We start from the raw sequence: 21181 nt of genomic DNA on the forward strand, positions 1-21181 counted from the left end.
CGGATCTTCAGGCCCGTCCGGGCCCTCCTGGTACTCGGCGTCCGAGTAGTGTTGTTCCTCCTCCTCTACTACTCGGCGGACGTGTAGGGCGTACCACCCCTTCACGCCTTGGTGTCGGGTGTAAGACACCACATCGCCTGGGAAGAGATCCCGCCCACGATGGCCTTCCGGTAGGTGACTCTCCACATCTCTCCTTGTCACAAACACGTCACTGATGGTCTCGGGGTCTCGGATGAAACCCCAGCCGCGCTCCATCTGGAACTTCACCACAGTCCCGGTGACTCGGGGTCTGTGGGCAGTTCGGGGATCTCGCCGCGCCTTCATTTTCTGCTCCGCGCTCTGGACCTGCAGCTTTTCTTGCTTCACCCGCCGCTCGCGCTGCTCCTTTTCAAACATCTCCAGCTGTTGGCGGCAGGCCTCTCGCCGCTCAGCTGTGCCCGCTCGCGTTTCTTTCGTGAACCCCATCAGGTCCTCCCCTGTGGGGTCCCATTCAAATTGGGCGTCTTCTAATGGCAGCTGGGGAATTTCTTGAGGCGCTGGAGCAGGTATTAGGGGCTCAGAGGGTACTTCGATCTCCGCGGACGGGCTCTTCCGGAAGCGGGGGTTGACAAACTCGGTGGGCCAGATGAAAGGCAGCCCATCCGGAGTGGTGTGCTGGGAAAAGAGATCCGCGCCCAGTGGTGGTACTGCAGCGGCAGGGGGCGCAAGTGGGTTGGCGGCGGCCGGGGGCACGTGACCTTGCGACCAGGCCCGTGCTGGTCGTTTTCTGGTTGCTCCCACGGGTGGCACAGCTGGTGCAGGAGGTTCCGTCAGGGCAGCGGCGCCCGGGAGTGCAGGGTCTTGCGGCCGGGCCTGCGGTGGCGGTTGGCTGAGCACGCCCGGGGTCAGAGGGCACTGCGTGGGGCGGGGCTCACTGGCAGCGTCGACGGCCTGGGGGCCGGTTGATGGCGGTGAGGGCACAGTGTCGACAGCGGGTCCCGGTGCGTGGGGCTCCGCGACGGGGTGCAGGGGCAGGTCGGCAGCCCTAGGATTCGGTGCAGGGGCGTCTCCGTTACCTGCCTCTGCTGTCGCGGCCTCCTCCGCGGCGTCGTCCTCGGCCTCCGCTCGGCCCTCACTGGCTGGTGCGCTGCTCGCTGCTGGCGCTTTCGGCTGCAGGATCACAGCCCGCCGGGCCACTTCCTTCTTCCATCCAGCGATCACTTCTTGCTGCGCCCGGACCATCCTCCGGTCCAGCTCTTCCAGCGCCGCCCGAGTGTATTCGGGATCCTCCTTGGGGAGATCGGCTAACAGCTCGGTGAGGCTGCATGGTGGTGTTGCTTGCAGCAGGCCCTTTACCAGGGTACCGGCACTGATTTCCCCCTCCATCTCCGGGTGCGGCCTGGCCACACTGATCCCACAGTTTTCTTCTCTTTCCGCCCCCAGAGGGGGTGGTCCTGGGGCATTCTGCTGACAATCACTCTCACGGGCAGCCCCCCCACGTTGATGGACATCTCCACTGCTGCATTCATAACTGGTGGGGGCGGGCTCCTTCTTTGGCGCCATTCTGGGACCTGGCCCACGATGGGAGGTAGCTTCCTGCTGTCTTTTGGCGCGCACATAATGGCGTCCGCTCTGCCAGGGCGGGAAAGATGGATGAAGATGGCGGGAAATGGTCCAAGATGGCGTCTGATGGCGGGAATCGGCTCCGGATGGCGGGAAACGACTCCGGACGGCGGGAAACTTCTTTTTAAGGTACATGTGTAATTCTCTTCAGGCATGCAATACCCGTTTGTGGCGGGTTGGTCACGATCCTGCCGACTACGCCAAAGCTGACTCGCCCCCTGGGCCGTGGGGCACGCGGAACCGGGCGATAGGGAGACGTTGGGGGTAGTAGTGGCGGCCCGGTCCCGCGGCTCAGTGTGGTCAGACCAATGATAGTCTGCTATGTGCTTCAGATAATGTCCGACTACGCCACCCGTGGATTGCGGTTATTAGGAACCGCCGCTGCAAGGCAGTCCGCTGGGGCTGATGATGTGTGCAGCTGGGATGATGTGAGTCCCCACGGGAAGAGTGTAGCCCCAGGGCAGTGTAGTGGATGGTGGGAGTGATGGTAGTGAGAGTCCCGGTGCTAATAGTGCTGGAGGCGCGAATGAGCACACAGACGGCAAGTTACAGTCCAGGGTCTTTACTCACAGTTCGTTTGTTCCAGGTCACTTCGGCCAGCAGTGACCGCCCGAGCCGTGCTGCGTCCACCAGGTGAGGGGCTCGGTCAACTCCCAGGCAGTTCAGGAGCATGGCACAGGACCCCCTTTTATCCTTTCTCTGGCCTGCCTCACCAGTGACCCACTTTTGTCCAGCTGCCGCGGACTTGTGCGGTTAAACGTGGGCCCCGTCCTGCGCTGTCCTATATGGTGCCTTCCTAGCAGGTTTGATGAGGTGTCGCACCAATATATGATCACGACGACCGGTCTTTGGCTGAGGGTAGTTTCTCCTCCACCAACTTGGGATCCGGTACCCTTAATCTGCCTGACCCTTCACCCTGGATTCTCGTGGGTTCTTAGGGTCCCTTCCACCTTCTTGTTCCTGAGCCCTTCTGTTTCTCTCTCTTCTCCTTCTCTCCTGTTCTGTCTTCTCCTCCTTCCCTTGGCCTCTTCTCCAGGCCCACTTCTCCTTCTCCTCTCAGGCTCCGGCCTCTTCTCTAGGCCTGCCTCTGGAGCAGCACTCAGCCTGAGCTGCTGCTCCCTGTCTTCTTCTCTGACTGAACACTGATCTAAGATGGTGCCCACCTTTTATACCTCCCTCTGACCATGAGCCCAGGTGACCAGCAACCAATGGGCTCCTACCTACGCTCAGGAACCAACCCCTATCTGCCCCTACAGCACTGGGTGTTCCACCCCTCCCTCCCCACTCCAGCAGGGACATGGTCGGTCGTGCCTGCACTTATGTCTAGTGGGAGCACCGTTGAGCTGTCCCTGGGAAATGGGGTGTGTGTGCATGCAGCTAACTGAGCCCTGGTCCATACTCCATCCTTACCTGGGAGTGGAATATCACACCTCTGGTCTGAGGTGCAATACCCCTGTAGCGGCCGAACCCTCGGGGCGCTACACTTACTTGATCATTCACCTATCAAAGTAATATGCACATGCTATGGGATAAATATGGAGCTCAGCTTTGAATATTTTGGGGTGCTCAGAAGGGTGCAGGTGTTCTTTAAGTTTTATTGTTTGGACTATGTTATCTACCTGACACATAGTCCAGACACATGTCAATTTTCCACCCGCTATAAAATTGATTTAAAATGTGTGACCCATTAATAAAAAGATGATAAATATATTGATATCCAGAATTTTAAAGCTTATTTAGAAATATGATTTCAATTTACTTGTAATAAGATTTTGGTATGTTTACGATGCCATTGATTTTTTTTTATTAGTGGTTGTGACTGGAATTAGACTTGTTGCTGTAACTAATGTCATTATTGATTAAGTACTTAGTTTATCACAGTAAATTGACAAAGTCAATTACTGCAGCAGACGCAGGCAACATTTCATTTGTTTACACAACTAATTAAAAATGTAGTTACCATTGATATTAAATACTGTGCCAAGTCCACGTGATCAAATAGGCATGATCTGTAAGAGAAAAATGTAAGTAATAAAAGTAAATGCAAATACAAAGGGAAAAGTTTAATGATTAATAGAAGCAAACATGATTAAAGTATTTTTGTATTATGATTACTTCTAACTAAGTTTTAGAAAGTGTAGCAGGTCCCCGCTTTTGCTGAAGCATTCACACTGCACACTTTTAAGTATTATAAAGATAATATAGGAAACAGTGTAATTGGTATGTCATACTATATTATCTAATTAGTATGATATGTGTGGAAGTTAGTACAGAGCCTAGCAAATCTGACCCAAAAATAAAATATTCCACACTATTCATCTCATCAGTGACAGCATGATCAGAGACCATGCACACTGCATTCAAGTTTGGTCCCCCGAGCACTGATATTGGGGGTCAAATTTGCAAAGACTCTGTACTTTCTTCCATACAAAGTTTTCTAATTAGAGTTTCAACACAATGTACAGATGTGGAAGGGCCAGTTAGGGAGGGAGGCGAGGTTATATAAGGCAAAGTATTTCCTGGTATAGAGAGAGAATGATATAGATAGTGCTGGAGTGAGAGATCTAAGGAAAGGCAGATTAGGCCAGTGGGCCGAAAAGTACGGAAAAGCACAGGACTTTTGGGGAACAGCATGCAGATAGCCGTCACTACTTTCAGCGGTCTATCCCAGGATATCCGGGGCCTACGTCCCGAAATAGGTATGAAAGTGGACGCCTTTTTCACCTCACAGAAAGTTAAGCCATATGGGAAACTGGGCTAGAGAAGTGGGCTAGAAAGCATGGGAACTATGGAACCGGAAAAAGCGTCTCACGGGCCAGAGGGGGCAGGGACAGAAGGGAGAGCTCAGGCTGGAAAATCTGACAAAGTGGACTCGTGCTGTACTGTAAGTGCCATGGAACATCTGATGCTAAGTAAAGTTGGACTGTTAAAAATGAATGCAGAGTCTGTCTTTGAATGTGTGGTGGCAACCGGATCCGGCATCGTGGAACCAGCGGAGACTGCAAGCGTAAAAGTGAGTGCTATACATTACACCCAAACCACATGACGGACAGGTTACTATTTACTTGTGGTGTGCCAGGGTATGGGAGAACACTCACCCCTGACTACCGCCCTGTGCACCTCACAAAAGTCTGTGAGTCCTGCTTCCCCTACATACAAAGTGGTAGACAGTTCTTCCTACATAGAATAGACACTCAATCAGCAATCAGTGATGGGAAAGCAGGACTCATAGGCTTTTTCTATCAGCCCTAGCAACATATAACGTTTTACTGGAAAATACTAAATCAAAGTATAGAAAACGATATTTCTCTCTAAGCTCAGCACCTTCTCCTCTATCCTTCGCTATGAAGAAGGATCATAAGTGATCCAAAACGCGCTGTTTTTCTGTACTTATATCTTCTCTATTTTCTGTGGAATATTTAATAAAGCCATTTCAGAATTTTATTGGATAATGGGAGCTGGTTGCTAATTCACTTCTCTCCATTATTGAAGACAGACCGTGTGATCTGTGAATCTATGGTGAGTTAGCTGGAGCTTCTTTCATTCATTTCAATCTTATACTGTTCTGAAACAGGTTAGCAAGAGATACCTGACAAATTCACGCTAAGTTTAAAACTTGTGCACCACAATGAGCTATTTAGAGTTGCAGTCCTGTCGATAAATGCACATAGCGCTATGACCGCAGAAATGACAAACTGAGCTTTGCTAGAACTTTATATTACAAAGGCAAAAAAAACCTTAAATGTTAGTTTCATTAAAGGGAACCTGTCACCTTGTTTTTCCCATATAAAGTATGGCCACCACCATTAGAGCCTGTTTTACAGCATTCTGGAAGGCTGTAAAAAAGTCACCAATCCAGTCTGCAGATCCCTAAAAAGACCTTTTATTATATTCACATACACTGTGATCGGATCCAATGGACGTTGCTGGTATTGACCGGCGCTTCCTCTCTTCTTGCGATCATCATCCTCCTTCCCTGATTCATGTCCTACATCATGCACACAGTGTACTCCATCATGTTCCTGCACAGACATACCTCTCTCTGTCCTGCCGCGGGCAGAGCAAAGTACTTTAGTGCGCACATGCTTGGAAAGGCCAAAGAGCGCTGGAAGCAAAGCCAGCGCATGTACACTACAATACTTTGTTCCACCTAGGCAGGGCATAAAGATATGCGCCTGCACAGGACCACCATGAAGGACACTGTGATGATGACGTAGGACGCATCATCCACACAAAGCAGGGAAAGAGGATGGCGATAACAAGAAGAGGGGAAGTGTCAGATCAAGACCAGCGACGCCCATCGGACTGGACTGTCCTATCTTTGAGTATAATAAAAGCTATATTTTTGGATCTGCAGACTGGATTGATGACTTTTTTCAGTATTCCAGAATGCTGTAAAAGAGGCCCTAATGGTGGTGGCTGTACATTATATGGGAAAAAACTGGTGACAGGTTCCCTTTAAATGATAGTTGCATGCAACTATATAGGTATAGTGTATCTCACAACGAGGGTTTCCAGTGTCTGAAGAAAGGCAACTATTGTGGCCCCCTAACCCAGTAATAAATCCCCTTAAGTGCCTTTTTAAAACAAATAATTTCCCTGGAGTGCCCCCTTTATTAAGTATTAATGCCTCCTTAAAAAGTCATGTTGCCCTCTAAGTGATCCCTCCAAAAGGAATAAGGCCTCCTTTGTGTCAGCCTGCGCAAAAAAAAAAAAAGTTTATAGCTATCTAATCCAAGAGTCCTCTTCTCCTTTGGATATGGGACAGGCCAGAGCATGCCGTGAAATGCACTGACTTGATTGCACTGCCTGATCTGTGACGCTGACATCAATGGAGACCCGAAATTTTGATTTGGGAAAAAAACAAAAAATCTCTTTTTTCCCCTGAAACTCCGAACATTACAATGGACTTACTTTGGAACCCCGAACATTAAAACTGACTTCCCCTGGAACCCCAAACATTACAACTGACTTCCCCTAGAACTCCAAACATTACAACTGACTTCCCCTAGAACTCCAAACATTACAATTGACTTCCCCTAGAACTCCAAACATTACAACGGACTTCCCACTGTAACTCCAAAAATTATAACTGACTTCCTCTGGAACTCGTAACATTACAACTGACTTCCCCTGGAACTCCAAACATTACAACGGACTTCCCCTGGAACTCCAAACATTATAGTTGACTTCCCCTGGAACTCCAAACATTACAACTGACTTCCCCTGGAACTCCGAACATTACAACGCACTTCCCCTGGAACTCCAAATATTACAACTAACTTCCCCTGGAACTCAAAACATTACAACTGATTTCCCCTGGAAATCCGAACATTACAACTGATTTCCCTTGGAACTCCAAACATTACAACGCACTTCCCCTGGAACTCCGAACATTACAACGCACTTCCCCTGGAACTCCAAACATTACAACGTACTTCCCCTGGAACTCCAAACATTACAACGCACTTCCCCTGGAAATCCGAACATTACAACTGATTTCCCTTGGAACTCCAAACATTACAACGCACTTCCCCTGGAACTCCAAACATTACAACGCACTTCCCCTGGTACTCCAAACATTACAACGCACTTCCCCTGGAACTCCAAACATTACAACGCACTTCCCCTGGAACTCCAAACATCACAACGCACTTCCCCTGGAACTCCAAATATTAAAACTAACTTTCCCCTGGAACTCCAAACATTACAACTGATTTCCCCTGGAAATCCAAACATTACAACTGATTTCCCCTGGAACTCCAAACATTACAGCGGACTTCCCCTGGAACTCCAAACATTACAACTGACTTCCCCTGGAACTCCAAACATTACAACGGACTTCCCCTGGAACTCCAAACATCACAACTGACTTCCCCTGGAACTCCAAACATTACAACGGACTTCCCCTGGAACTCCAAACATCACAACTGACTTCCCCTGGAACTCCAAACATTACAACGCACTTCCCCTGGAACTCCAAACATTACAAAGCACTTCCCCTGGAACTCCAAATATTACAACGGACTTCCCCTGGAACTCCGAACATTACAACTAACTTCCCCTGGAACTCCAAACATTACAACGCACTTCCCCTGGAACTCCAAACATTACAACTAACTTCCCCTGGAACTCCAAACATCACAACTGACTTCCCCTGGAACTCCGAACATTACAACTAACTTCCCCTGGAACTCGAAACATTACAACTGATTTCCCCTGGAAATCCAAACATTACAACTGACTTCCCCTGGAACTCCAAACATTACAGTGAACTTCCCCTGTAACTCCAAACATTACAACTGACTTCCCCTGGAACTCCAAACATTACAACTGACTTCCCCTGGAAATCCGAACATTACAACTGATTTCCCTTGGAACTCCAAACATTACAACGCACTTCCCCTGGAACTCCAATCATTACAACGCACTTCCCCTGGAACTCCAAACATTACAACGCACTTCCCCTGGAACTCCAAACATTACAACGCACTTCCCCTGGAAATCCGAACATTACAACTGATTTCCCTTGGAACTCCAAACATTACAACGCACTTCCCCTGGAACTCCAAACATTACAACGCACTTCCCCTGGAACTCCAAACATTACAACGTACTTCCCCTGGTACTCCAAACATTACAACGCACTACCCCTGGAACTCCAAACATTACAACGCACTTCCCCTGGAACTCAAAACATCACAATGCACTTCCCCTGGAACTCCAAATATTAAAACTAACTTTCCCCTGGAACTCCAAACATTACAACTGATTTCCCCTGGAAATCCAAACATTACAACTGATTTCCCCTGGAACTCCAAACGTTACATCGCACTTCCCCTGGAACTCTAAACATTACAACGGACTTCCCCTGGAACTCCAAATATTACAACTAACTTCCCCTGGAGCTCCAAACATTACAACTGATTTCCCCTGGAACTCCAAACATTACAGCGGACTTCCCCTGGAACTCCAAACATTACAACGCACTTCCCCTGGAACTCCAAACATTACAACGGACTTCCCCTGGAACTCCAAACATTACAACGCACTTCCCCTGGAACTCCAAACATTACAACGCACTTCCCGTGGAACTCCAAACATTACAACTAACTTCCCCTGGAACTCCATACATCGCACTTCCCCTGGAACTAAAAACATCACAACTGACTTCCCCTGGAACTCCAAATATTACAACGGACTTCCCCTGGAACTCCAAACATCACAACTGACTTCCCCTGGAACTCCAAATATTACAACGCACTTCCCCTGGAACTCCAAATATTACAACGGACTTCCCCTGAAACTCCGAACATTACATCTGACTTTAAGGGGAAGTTCGTGTTCTGTGTTTAAGTTCGGATTCACTTCGTGCTCTACTATAGTATCAAACTTTATCAGCATTTTATTGAAATTGATATAGTTAAAACTGATACTCGCCAGAGATCTGAGGTCTGGCCAGAAGTCCGAGCAATTAACTGTTACTTTATTTTTTATTTCTCCATTTGAAATGTTGCATTTCTAAAACCGCCTCTGGGTCCCCCCACGCTATGCCACTCGTTTCATACATCTGACCATAAATTTAAATTCAATGTGAAGAAAATTTCTGCATTTCATTAGTGCAATTGATATTCTATGAAAACAGCTACAAGACAACAAGTGTTGGATTCGAGTTACTTGACTGGTGTGTAGAAACACTGTTCTATAACACAACTAAGACTCTATCTGTAGAGGTTATACACAACTATATCAAATAGGAACCAATGAAGTCATACTTTGTTATATAATCCTGACTGACAAATATTATTACTGATCCAGCATTATAGTTATACTATAAATCACACCCCTTGAGCAGGTAGTCCACAAAATACCGAACCAGATGGCGATTATAACCTACGCCTTAACGGTAAATAAAAAAAGAACATTACAGCATATATACTGTTCAAACAGCAGTGCCTAAACATTTATTAAGGTTTTTGTTACTAAAGGTTATTCTTAGTTTCATAATAAGTTACACAATTTTCTAATATTTTTTCTATATCAATTCCTTATGTTTGCAGTGAAACAGTATAAATATTCAATCAGTCCGTGAGCAGCATGAGCCAGGCACTTGCTGTTTTATCTCAGCCAGGTATGTCTGACTCTGAAACACTCCAGCATTTTGGAGAAAGGCCACAGCCCCACTATCAGTATTTGGTCCATATTCGGTCAGTATTTTTTCTCAGGAGTAGGAGCCAAAACCAGGTGAGGAACAATCAGAGAAAAGGTATAACAGAAACAAGTCACCAATTGTACATTTATCACCCACTCCTGGTTTTAGCTCCCACTCCTGAGAAAAAATACTGACCGAATACTGAACAAATACTGATAGTGGGGCCGTGGCCAAAAACATACTTTCGGGACCGAGAACGCACTATAGAGTAGTTGAGCAGGCAGGTCCCCGGCGATTTCTCCTTTTCTGCTGCCCTGGATTGACAGGTCTTGGACTATACATGCAAGTAGGCAGAGACCTATCAATCCTGGGCAGCAGGCTGGGAAAGGCACCGATCCGACTGTCCGACAAGTCTACAGTACGGTTCCAGTTGGTTTTTAAAGTATGCTTTTCTCTCAAACTCGACACCGTCTCAGAGTCAAACATACTTGGCTGACATATAACAGTAAGTGTCTGATACATGCTGCCTACAGATTGGGCAGCATGTATCAGCTGACAGCTTCACTTTAAAGAGTAAGTAAACTTTCATAGTGTTTTTTTGCTATTTGGTAGGCACTTTAATTTCCTGCAGATCGATTGGGGTTCAGGTCCTAAGACCCTCACCCAGCACTCAATAGACCCATGAAAAGTGTGCAGCTCAACAGATAGGAACTCGCTCCTCCTGTCTGATCACATACACAGAGCGGGATATGAATTGAATAGAAGGCATAGGCTATGTAGCCGGATCACAGACCAGAATGCAATTAAAAATCTGTGGGTGACCTGAAGAGGGCACTGTACATAGGAGATGTCCTTGTTATCTGACAGATTTGGAACACAACTGCAAAGAAGAGCGGGCAAAGATTGCCAGTTCTGGATGTGCCATGCTGATAGACTCCTATTCCAAAGGACTGAATGCTGTCATAAATTCTAATGATACTTCAACAAAGAATTAGTTGAAGGGTGTTCATATTTATGCAACCACATTATTTTAGTTCTTTATTTTTCTTTTTCCACTCGAAAAGTTTTCAGTATGTTTTTCAATAGATTTGTACAGATTATAGGTGACATTAAAGATGAAAAAAATTCTGAAATGATTCTTCTTGGTATGATTTTTTCTATGTGGCAAAAAACTATCATTTTCACAGGGGTGTGTAGACTTTCTATATACACTGTAACTTGCTGTAGCAGATTGAAAAAAATGACAGTAAATAAATAAAAGTCTTTAATCTGGAACCTGATACTCCAGAGTTGAAAGAATAATAAGAGCTGCTGCTTCATATGTAACTAAATGAGTGGACAAATGAAACAGATGGTGAGCAGGACATAATCTATGCTCATCTCCGAGAGCATTTAAACCATAAAGTGGTTCATTTATGTCATGTAGTCCTTAGACTGCAGATATATCTGGGCGTCTTTCTCCTTTCTAAATTAAGCTGCATAATATTATATTTGATCACTGATTATTGAGTTTTTAACAAACATTTTGTGAATTACAGAAAAACTGGTCCGAACGGCTAAATGTTATTATACCTGTAATTGTTCTCATTAAGTTATATACTATTCTTACATTAAATATATATATATATATATATATATATATATATATACACATATATATATGTATATATATATATATATATATATATATATATATATATATATATATATATATATATATATATGTATATATACATACACACAGTGGCATGTAAAAGTATCGCCTCCCCTGGTCAAAATTTCTGTCATTGTAAACAGTTAGTCAAGTTAAAGATGAAATGATTTCTAAAAGGGCTACAGTTAAAGATGACACATTTCCTTTGTATTTTAGGCAAAAAATATACAGTTATATGAAAAAGTTTGGGCACCCCTATTAATCTTAAGCTTAATGTTTTCTTAAAATTGGTGTTTTTGCAACAGCTATTTCAGTTTGATATATGTAATAACTGTTGGACACAGTAATGTTTCTGCCTTGAAATGAGGTTTATTGTACTAACAGAAAATGTGCAATCCGCATTCAAACAAAATTTGACAGGTGCATAAGTATGGGCACCTCACCAGAAAAGTGACATTAATATTTAGTAGATCCTCCTTTTTCAAAAATAGCAGCCTCTAGTGGCTTCCTGTAGCTTTTAATGAGTTCCTGGATCATGGATGAAGGTATTTTTGACCATTCCTCTTTACAAAACAATTCCAGTTCAGTTAAGTTTGATGGTCGCCGAGCATGGACAGCCCTCTTCAAATGATCCCACAGATATTCAATGATATTCAGGTCTGGGGACTGGGATGGTCATTCCAGAACATTGTAATTTTTCCTCTGCATGAATGCCTGAGTAGATTTGGAGCGGTGTTTTGGATCATTGTCTTGCTGAAAGATCCATCCCCTGCATAACTTCAACTTTATCACTGATTCTTGAACATTATTGTCAAGAATCTGCTGATACTGAGTGGAATCCATGCGTCCCTCAACTTTAACAAGATTCCCGGTGCCGGCATTGGCCACACAGCCCCAAAGCATGATGGAACCTCCACCAAATTTTACTGTGGGTAGCAAGTGTTTTTCTTGGAATGCTGTGTTTTTTTGACGCCATGCATAACACCTTTTTGTATGACCAAACAACTCAATCTTGGCTTCATCAGTCCACAGGACCTTCTTCCAAAAAGAAATTGGCTTCTCCAAATGTGCTTTTGCATACCTCAGCCGACTCTGTTTGTGGCGTGCTTGCAGAAACGGCGTCTTTCGCATCACTCTCCCATACAGCTTCTCCTTGTGCAAAGTGCGTTGTATAGTTGACCGATGCACAGTGACACCATCTGCAGCAAGTTGATGCTGCAGCTCTCTGGAGGTGGTCTGAGAATTGTCCTTGACTGATCTCACCATTCTTCTTCTCTGCCTTTCTGATGTTTTTCTTGGCCTGCCACTTCTGGCCTTAACAAGAACTGTCCCTGTGTTCTTCCATTTCCTTACTATGTTCCTCCCAGTGGAAACTGACAGGTTAAATCTCTGAGACAGCTTTTTGTATCCTTCCCCTGAACAACTATGTTGAATAATCTTTGTTTTCAGATCATTTGACAGTTGTTTTTAGGAGCCCATGATGCCACTCTTCAGAGGAGATTCAAACAGAAGAACAACTTGCAAGTGGCCACTTTAAGTAGCTTTTCTCATGATTGCATACACCTGGCTATGAAGTTCAAAGCTCAATGAGGTTACAAAACCCAAAAAAGTGCTTTAGTAAGTCAGTAAAAAGTATGTAGGAGTATTTAAAACAAGAAAATGATAAGGGTGCCCATACTTATGCACCTGTCAAATTTTGTTTGAATGCAGATTGCACATTTTCTGTTAGTACAATAAACCTCATTTCAAGGCAGAAACATTACTGTGTCCAACAGTTATTACATATATCAAACTGAAATAGCTGTTGCAAAAACACCAATTTTAAGAAAACATTAAGCTTAAGATTAATAGGGGTGCCCAAACTTTTTCATATAACTGTATATATTATCATCTTTTACAAACCCTTTTACTGCCTTGGGTGTTTCCATTTTTGCGTTTTCATTTTTTGCTCCCCTTCTTCCCGGAGCCATAACTTTTTATTTTTCCATCAATATAGCCGTGTGAGGGCTTGTTTTTTGTGGGACGAGTTGTACTTTTGAACGACACCATTGATTTTACCATATAATGTACTGGAAAACAGGAAAAAAATTCCAAGTGCGGTGAAATTGCAAAAAAAGTGCAATTCCACATTTGTTTGTTTGTTTTACCATGCTCACTAAATGCTAAAACTGACCTGTCATTATGATTCTCCAGGTCATTATGAGTTTGTAGATAACAAACATGTATAGGTTCTTTTTTATTTAAGTGGTGAAAAAAAAAATCCAATATTTGTCTTAAAAAAAAAAGTGGTGCCATTTTCCGAGACCCGTAGAGTCTCCATTTTTCAGGATCTGGGGTCGGGTGAGGACTTATTTTTTGCGTGTGTAATAAAAATACTCATCTGCTATGAGTGCCAGCCGCTGGCCGGCGCTCACAGCAGTTCGGCATAGATAACCACAGGGGTCTCCTGCAGACCCTGGTTGTCATGCCAACCCATCGGCACCTCGCAATCATGTGACAGGAGTCCCGATGGGAGGAGCCAATGATGTGCATCTGGTTTGCGCGAGTTAAATGCCGCTGTCAAAGATTGAATCCACCCGCGGCTGTTAGGGGCACATGACAGTTGATCAGATTAGTTGTCATGTGCCAGAAAAGGTGCGGGCTCAGCGATGGAGCCCGCACCAAAGAGGGGGAGGTGACCTATGATGTACCTATACATCATAGGCCATAAAGAGGTTAAAAATTACAAAAAGGAAAATGGGCACCCTGCATGGTTAGTACCTAGTAGAATTCCCTTTTGAAAATATCATAGCTTCTAAATGCTTTTTGTAGCCAGCCAAGAGTCTTTCAATTCTTGTTTGAGGGATTTTCATCCATTCTTCCTTGAATTCTTTCTTCCCCTTACCTGTGAAATGTTCCCCGTGCCATTAGCTGCAACACAACCCCAAAGCATGATTGATCCACCCCATGCTTAATGGTTGGTGAGATGTTCTTTTCCTGAAATTCTGTGCCCTTTTTTCTACACACATACTTTTGATAATTGTGGCCACAGAGTGCTATTTTAATCGAATTGGTCCACAGGACTTGTTACCAAAATGCATCAGGCTTGTTTAGATATTCTTTTGCATACTTCTGATGCTGAATTTTATAGTGAAGATGCAGGTGTCTCTGAACACTACAACAATGAACCACATATCCAGAGTCTGATGAATCTGTCTGAAGGTCTTTTGCAGTCAAGCGGGGTTCTGATTTGCCTCTCTAGCAATCCTACAAGGAGCTGAAATTTCTGACTGAAATTGTGCTTGATCTTCCAGACCTTATCTGAACCTCCCCTGTTCCTGTTAACTGCAATTAATTACATTTCAAACTGAGGAAAGGGCAACTTGAAAACACTTTGCTATCTTCTTATAGCCTTCTCCTGCTTTGTGGGCCTCCACCAGTTTCAGGGTGCTCAGCAGCTGCTTAGAAGAACCTACGGCTGCTGTTTTTTGGGACAAGGTTAGAGGAGGCTGCGTTTTTGTAAAGCTGGGAAATTTGTATCACCTGGCCTTTCCTAACGATGATAGTGAACAAGCCATAACCCTAACAGGCTAATTAAGGTCTGAAACCTTGGTCAACATTATCTGACCACACAAATCTCCAAGGGTGCCCCAACTTTTGCATCGGCCCATTTTCCTTTTTGTGATTTTTAAAAATGGAAAAAATTACAATATATATATATTTAACAAACATTTTGTTAATTACAGTAAAACTGGTCCGAACGGCTAAATATTATTATTAGACTTTATAGTGCAAATGGCAATGAGCAGTGTATTCTTATGCTAAGAGAAGGCAGACATCTGTAGTACAAATTGCTAAAGTGTTTTTTTTTCTTTAAAGTATTAAGACTTTCAGATTCAAGATCACTTATATTCCATTTTGGTTAGGAATTTGCTTTAAGAGAGCAATAAAATAAAAGCACTGAAATTAATTTAAACATAAAATAATTGTGTTCACATCTTAAGGGCTCATTCAGACGGCTGATTTTTTCTTGTAAGAGAAAATCGGACTGATTATTCTGTTCAGAGTTTGATCAGAGTGTGTAATGAGTGTCATCTGATTTTCTTGTACATGGAGAATTTTTTTTAAAAAATTTCTCATCTGATCCATTCTGACAGTCTGTGAAAATCGAACCACACTTGGATGTCATTTGTCACATTTTTTTTATGGGCCTATTGCCTTCCATTGCTGATTTTGATCCAACACTCGGATCAAAATTGGACATGTCTCCGATATTTTCCGCGGACGACTCGGTCCGAAGAAAAAATCAGACATGTGAATGACCCCACAGAGTATTATAGGTATTAGTGAAAATTGCTCTCCTACGCAAATATCGTAAGTCAGAATCAGCCCTAAGCATGTGTTCACAAATTGCAAAAAAATCTTGCTTTTTTGTTGTAGTTTTCACAAAATAATAATAAAAATTGGATTTTAACTACTGCCTCTGAACAAAGGACCTCACTTCACCCCTTCTCCCCCAAGCCATCCGCTGTTTCTGAAGTGTCCATTCTGGATTAAAGGACTTCGTACTGACATCTGTTGGTGAGTGCTGTCTTTCTTACTTTCTGTTCATAGTCTGAACATCTAAGAATTACTCCATGCTACATATAATTCCTCATCATTGTAAGCGCCACAGTCATCAACTGTCATCATTTTACATTACCCTAAAAAAACCCACAGGAACAAATATGAAGAGGCATCTGCAACAATTCATTTGATTACGCTACCAGTAAAGCAATTAGCTAATTTCCTCTAATCAACTTATTAGATTGTTATAGTATATACTTCCAAAAACAGTAAAACCCTACTATACAATTGTTTTTATATAAGCTTCCTTACTTATGAAGTGGAGTTTCTTTATTTCCATCTGGCAAATCCAAAATGTTATTTTCACCGGTGTATGATGCCTCTTGCAACAATTCATTTGATTACGTTACCAGTAAAGCAATTAGCTAATTTCCTCTAATCAACTTATTAGATTGTTATAGTATATACTTCCAAAAACAGTAAAACCCTACTATACAATTGTTTTTATATAAGCTTCCTTACTTATGAAGTGGAGTTTCTTTATTTCCATCTGGCAAATCCAAAATGTTATTTTCACCGGTGTATGATGACACCATAAATTTCACAATTTCAGTTGCTCCTTGAGTTGCAGCAAAATGAAGAGGAGTGGCGTTATCAATCTATAAAAGAAAAGTACCGGTTACATCTTTATCAACACAGAGAGAAGTGACAACTACCTGAAGATCTGAGGTGACTTTAAAGTGAATCTGTCACGAGTTTTATCTCTACTAAAACACATATAGCATCTAGTAGTAAAGCACAAATGCAAATTTTCCATTGTGGCCTCAAATACACTTAGTGGCAGAATCATTAAGACTGGCTTTCTGCACACCATCCTTAATGAATGTTTTTTTTGGAATAAAATGTGCAAATTCATTCAAAGGCAAATTCACATGACATAATGAATTTGGTGCATATTAGTGCATCTTAGTGGTGTGCGCCTCCATGTCCAGTTAGAGACTAGAGTAGCAATTCTGATGTACATAACGACAGCACTTCACCTCAGCTTCCATCCATTTTGGTGGACCTGGTTCAAACTGGTGTGAAAATGGCAAAAGTTGCCAAACACTTTCATAAATCAACCTCTTAGAGTTTCAAAGAAAATGAACTTTGATCCATTATCTAAGTCACACATCTTGCCTGCAGGATGATTATATTTGGCCCACAACGCCATATGGAGGACTATGTGGGGCCATTATTCTGAATGGAGGACTATGTGAGGCCCATTATTCTGAATGGGGGACTATGTTGGGCCCATTATTCTGCATGGAGAACGATATGGGGCCCATTTTTCTGTATGGAAGACTATGTGGGGCCATTATTCTGTATGGAGGACTATGTGGGGCCATTATTCTGTATGGAGGACTATGTAGAGCCCATTATTCTGTATGGAGGACTATGTGGGGCCATTATTCTGTATGGAGGACTATGTGGGGCCATTATTCTGTATGGAGGACTATGTGGGGCCATTATTCTATATGGAGGACTATGTGGAGCCCATTATTCTGTATGGAGGACTATGTGGGGCCCACCATTATTCTCTATGGAGGGTTATGTGGGGCCCATTATTCTGTATGGAGGGCTATGTGGGGCCCATTATTCTGCATGGAGGACTATGTGGGGCCCATTATTCTGATTGGAGGACTATGTTGGGCACATTATACTGCATGGAGGACTATGTGGGGCTTATTATTCTGCATGGAGGACTATGTGGGCCATTATTCTGTAGGGAGAACCATGTGGGGCCATTATTTGGAATGGTGGACTATGTTGGGCCAATTAAACTGTATGGAGGACTATGTGGGGCATATTATACTGTATGGAGTGCTGTATGGGGATCACAGTTGGGGCATCATACTGTGTTGGGGTCACCATACTTTTCCAGGGGAGCTGAGAGTAGGTACAGTAGGGTCATCATATCATGCATGTGGAGTATACTGTGGACACATTTACTGTGGGAGCATCATACTGTGTTTGGGGGGCACTTTTGTTAGTATCATACTTTATGGGGGCAATGAAAGGGAAATCTGGGGGCTATATTAGGAGGAAAATGACTTTGTAAGGGCTGCAAAGTAGTGAGATATGCTCTTCTGTAACCTCACTGAATATCACGGGGTTTTTTTCTGCTATGGGAACACATGATTTCTACGTACACCTCTGTCTGCAAGGAAATACCCAATGCTCCGGTCATGTGATATGTCTCTTAAGATTTATTAATTAAAATATACTTTGTTTGTGGCACATACCTTTTAAGCTTGCTTCCATACTTGATGATAAGAAAAACTTCCTCAATTGTACACATTTTTTTAATAAATATCAAGGTTGGACAGCAACTTTCTCCAAGTTTTTAATTTTGGCCCTCTGTGTATTTGAGCTTGACATCTCTGATCTAAGTTATCTGGTATAAAGCTCCTGCTCTCTATAGTAAACCCTACATAACACCTTTCCCCTTGGCTATGTACTGCTTCATTAGGTCAGTCACAGTAAACCTGCTGCATGCACTGTAAGCCTAAGTAATCTAGACTCTTCCAGTCATAATGCACATGGGGATGCTGCATGAACTGTAAGTGAAAGTGCCGTTGCCCACAACAATGAGAATATTGTACATATGTCAAGCTGGGAATGCACATTGCATGCATCGAATTTCACTGCCTAAAACAAGAACTTAAATGATCTCAATTGTCACCAATTAAGGCTAAGTAAGAAGCATTTGAAAAGATTTTCTGTGGAGAGCTGGGACACTATCAGGATTGGCCTAACCAGACAAGATTATTTGCATAATGGATCAAACTTAATTTCTCTGACATTTTATGGGTATTTGCAGCCACAAAGGTTTGTTTGCATATTAAACTGGGCTCTTTGATTAGTGATTAGCGCTGTTACTTTACAGCAATGGTGTCAATACTGTCAATGTTTGAAATCTAGACAAGGATATAATGTTTGTGTAAGGAGATGGACATATTGCCCACATTCCCCCCTTGGAGAAATAAGTATAATGTTGTGCTGTGCAATGTGAATAGTGTTATACGTTAATGATGTTTGTATGTGTAATGATTTGCAATGTTAGTGATGAAGCTGTATTCTGCACAGCAACAGGTAGTTGACAGGGACAGTGAGAGTTAAGAGTTGGGACTAGCCCATAGAGGAAAGAGCTATGTAGCAAGTTTGGAAAGGACTTCCTGGTAGTGGGGCGGATAGGGCCTGGAGTGCATAGTGAGTGGACCTAAAGTTCAATGTGAGCAGTGCCACACTCTAGGCTCTCCGTGAGGTGAGAGGAGACCAAAAAGAAGAGATAGTGAGATCCGGAGCAGAATTGATTAAGAGACAGAGTGATCTACCGGAGGTGGGTCCTGAGATAGGACACCTAGCCCCAAGTCCCAGAGTTTATAACTCTTGAAAGTAATGGGCCTAGACATAACCGAGTATGCGAGACTAGTAAAGTGTCCCGGATGGCAAATCCAAAGCGTCAACAATAAAAAGATAAATATCGGACATACTGGCACCCTTAGGGGAAGGAAGACTCAGAACCGCGGGATGAGTACATGACTCTTGCTAAGCAGGACTGTAGCATTGACCTGGGTTGTGGTGAAGTAGTGAGAAAACATAGGACAAGTAGAGAGATAAAAGAGGAAAGGTGAAGATAGAGAACAATAGAAGAAAGAAGGAAGGAAACTGTAAAATGCTTCGAGTTGTAAAGAAAACATTTATAAGACTTTGTATCCACTTGTATCTATTGTATATATTCCCTACCAAGTTCCCGTTAAGTAAAAAGTTTATATTTAAATGGTGATCTCCCTTATTGAACTGAGAAACATCTGGTCCTGGCAAACCAGCATCGTCGGTCAGCACAAGCATAGTGCCCTCACAGCACAACTCCACACACCCAGCCAGGACTCCCACGTTCATCAAACGTCCCGGGCACAAGAGACAAGTACCTCGCCCACGGCTACAGCCCTGCGCCACGTTACTTTTGTTCCAGTCATTCTTTTCGGTCCTAATTCACAATTTAATTTATGAGAAATTATAATATGGTTAAATAGCAACTACCTGTTTACGGTCAATTTTTGCTCCATATCCAATGCATGCTTTCACAACTTCCAAACGCCCATTTTGTACTGCCACATGAAGTGGACTGCTTTTTTCATTATCTGTGAAATTGATGTGATCTTCGATGCTAAATCCAAATTCTTCACCTAAAATAAAAGTTGTTAAAAGATGACTATACAGTATGATGGTTTATCAATACATCATTTTTAGTAATAAGGGTAATGCTAACAATACCTTTCTTTAGAACCAGCTCCATGCATTTTAACGACCCAGTATAAACAGACATGTGTATTGGGAAGCATCCTATCTTGTTTCTTTTGCACAGCTTTCCATCATGATTCAACTTTAGCACAAAAACAAAAAGAAAAATAAATCACCCAATAAGTGGTCACTATACAATCAGAAAACATAATCTCTGCTGGATGTCAAGTATAATCTGTCTCTGGCAACAGAGATGCCTTAACTCTTTCACCCCGGGCCATTTTTCGTTTATTCATTTTATTCTATACTTCTTCTAAGAGCCATAACTTTTTTATATTTTCAGCAATATAGCCGCCATATCAGTGGTTGTTTCTTGTTGATAAGTTGCACTTTTAAATAGCACCATTGATTTTACCATATAGTGTACTAGAGAAGAGAGAGAGAGGATTCAAAAAGACCTAAATAAACTGGAGCAGTGGGCAGCAACCAACAGAATGGTTTTTAACAGGGAAAAATGCAAAGTACTACATCTGGGCAATAAAAATGAAAAAAGCATATACAGAATGGGAGGAATAGAGCTAAGCAACAGTACATGTGAAAAAGACTTAGGTATACTAATAGATCATAGACTAAACATGAGTCAACAGTGTGATGCAGCAGCAAAAAAGGCAAATACAATTCTGGGATGTATTAACAGAAGCATACAGTCTAGATCACGTGAAGTCATTATCGGTCTTTACTCCTCTTTGGTCAGACCTCATCTGGAATACTGTGTACAGTTTTGGGCACCACATTTTAAAAAAGACATAGACAAACTGGAGCAAGTTCAGAGAAGAGCGACCAGAATGGTGACTGGTCTGCAAACCATGTCCTATGAGGAACGGTTGCAGGATTTGGGAATGTTTAGCTTGCAAAAAAGAAGACTGAGAGGAGACTTAATA

At 43.1% G+C, this 21181-nt stretch overlaps 1 protein-coding gene across 2 annotated transcripts in view; it reads right to left on the bottom strand.

Annotated features, from left to right (window-relative positions):
* TRPA1 (transient receptor potential cation channel subfamily A member 1) overlaps positions 1 to 21181 on the bottom strand; it is a 224650-nt gene that overhangs the window by 132172 nt on the left and 71297 nt on the right. The window contains exons 6-9 of one of the 2 annotated variants that reach the window (XM_073679440.1): positions 20274 to 20382; positions 20040 to 20185; positions 16476 to 16612; positions 3563 to 3611 (exon numbers count right to left, since the gene is read on the bottom strand). In XM_073679440.1, coding sequence (XP_073535541.1) covers positions 3563 to 3611; positions 16476 to 16612; positions 20040 to 20185; positions 20274 to 20382 — 441 coding nt within the window. Of the gene's footprint in view, positions 1 to 3562; positions 3612 to 16475; positions 16613 to 20036; positions 20186 to 20273; positions 20383 to 21181 lie in introns of both variants that reach the window. The other variant, XM_073679439.1, reaches the window with a different exon arrangement.

This window comes from Phyllobates terribilis, unplaced genomic scaffold (assembly GCF_046119375.1).
Source record: "Phyllobates terribilis strain yellow unplaced genomic scaffold, ASM4611937v1 Scaffold_4__5_contigs__length_816908805, whole genome shotgun sequence".
In the NCBI taxonomy this organism is placed as follows: domain Eukaryota; kingdom Metazoa; phylum Chordata; class Amphibia; order Anura; family Dendrobatidae; genus Phyllobates; species Phyllobates terribilis.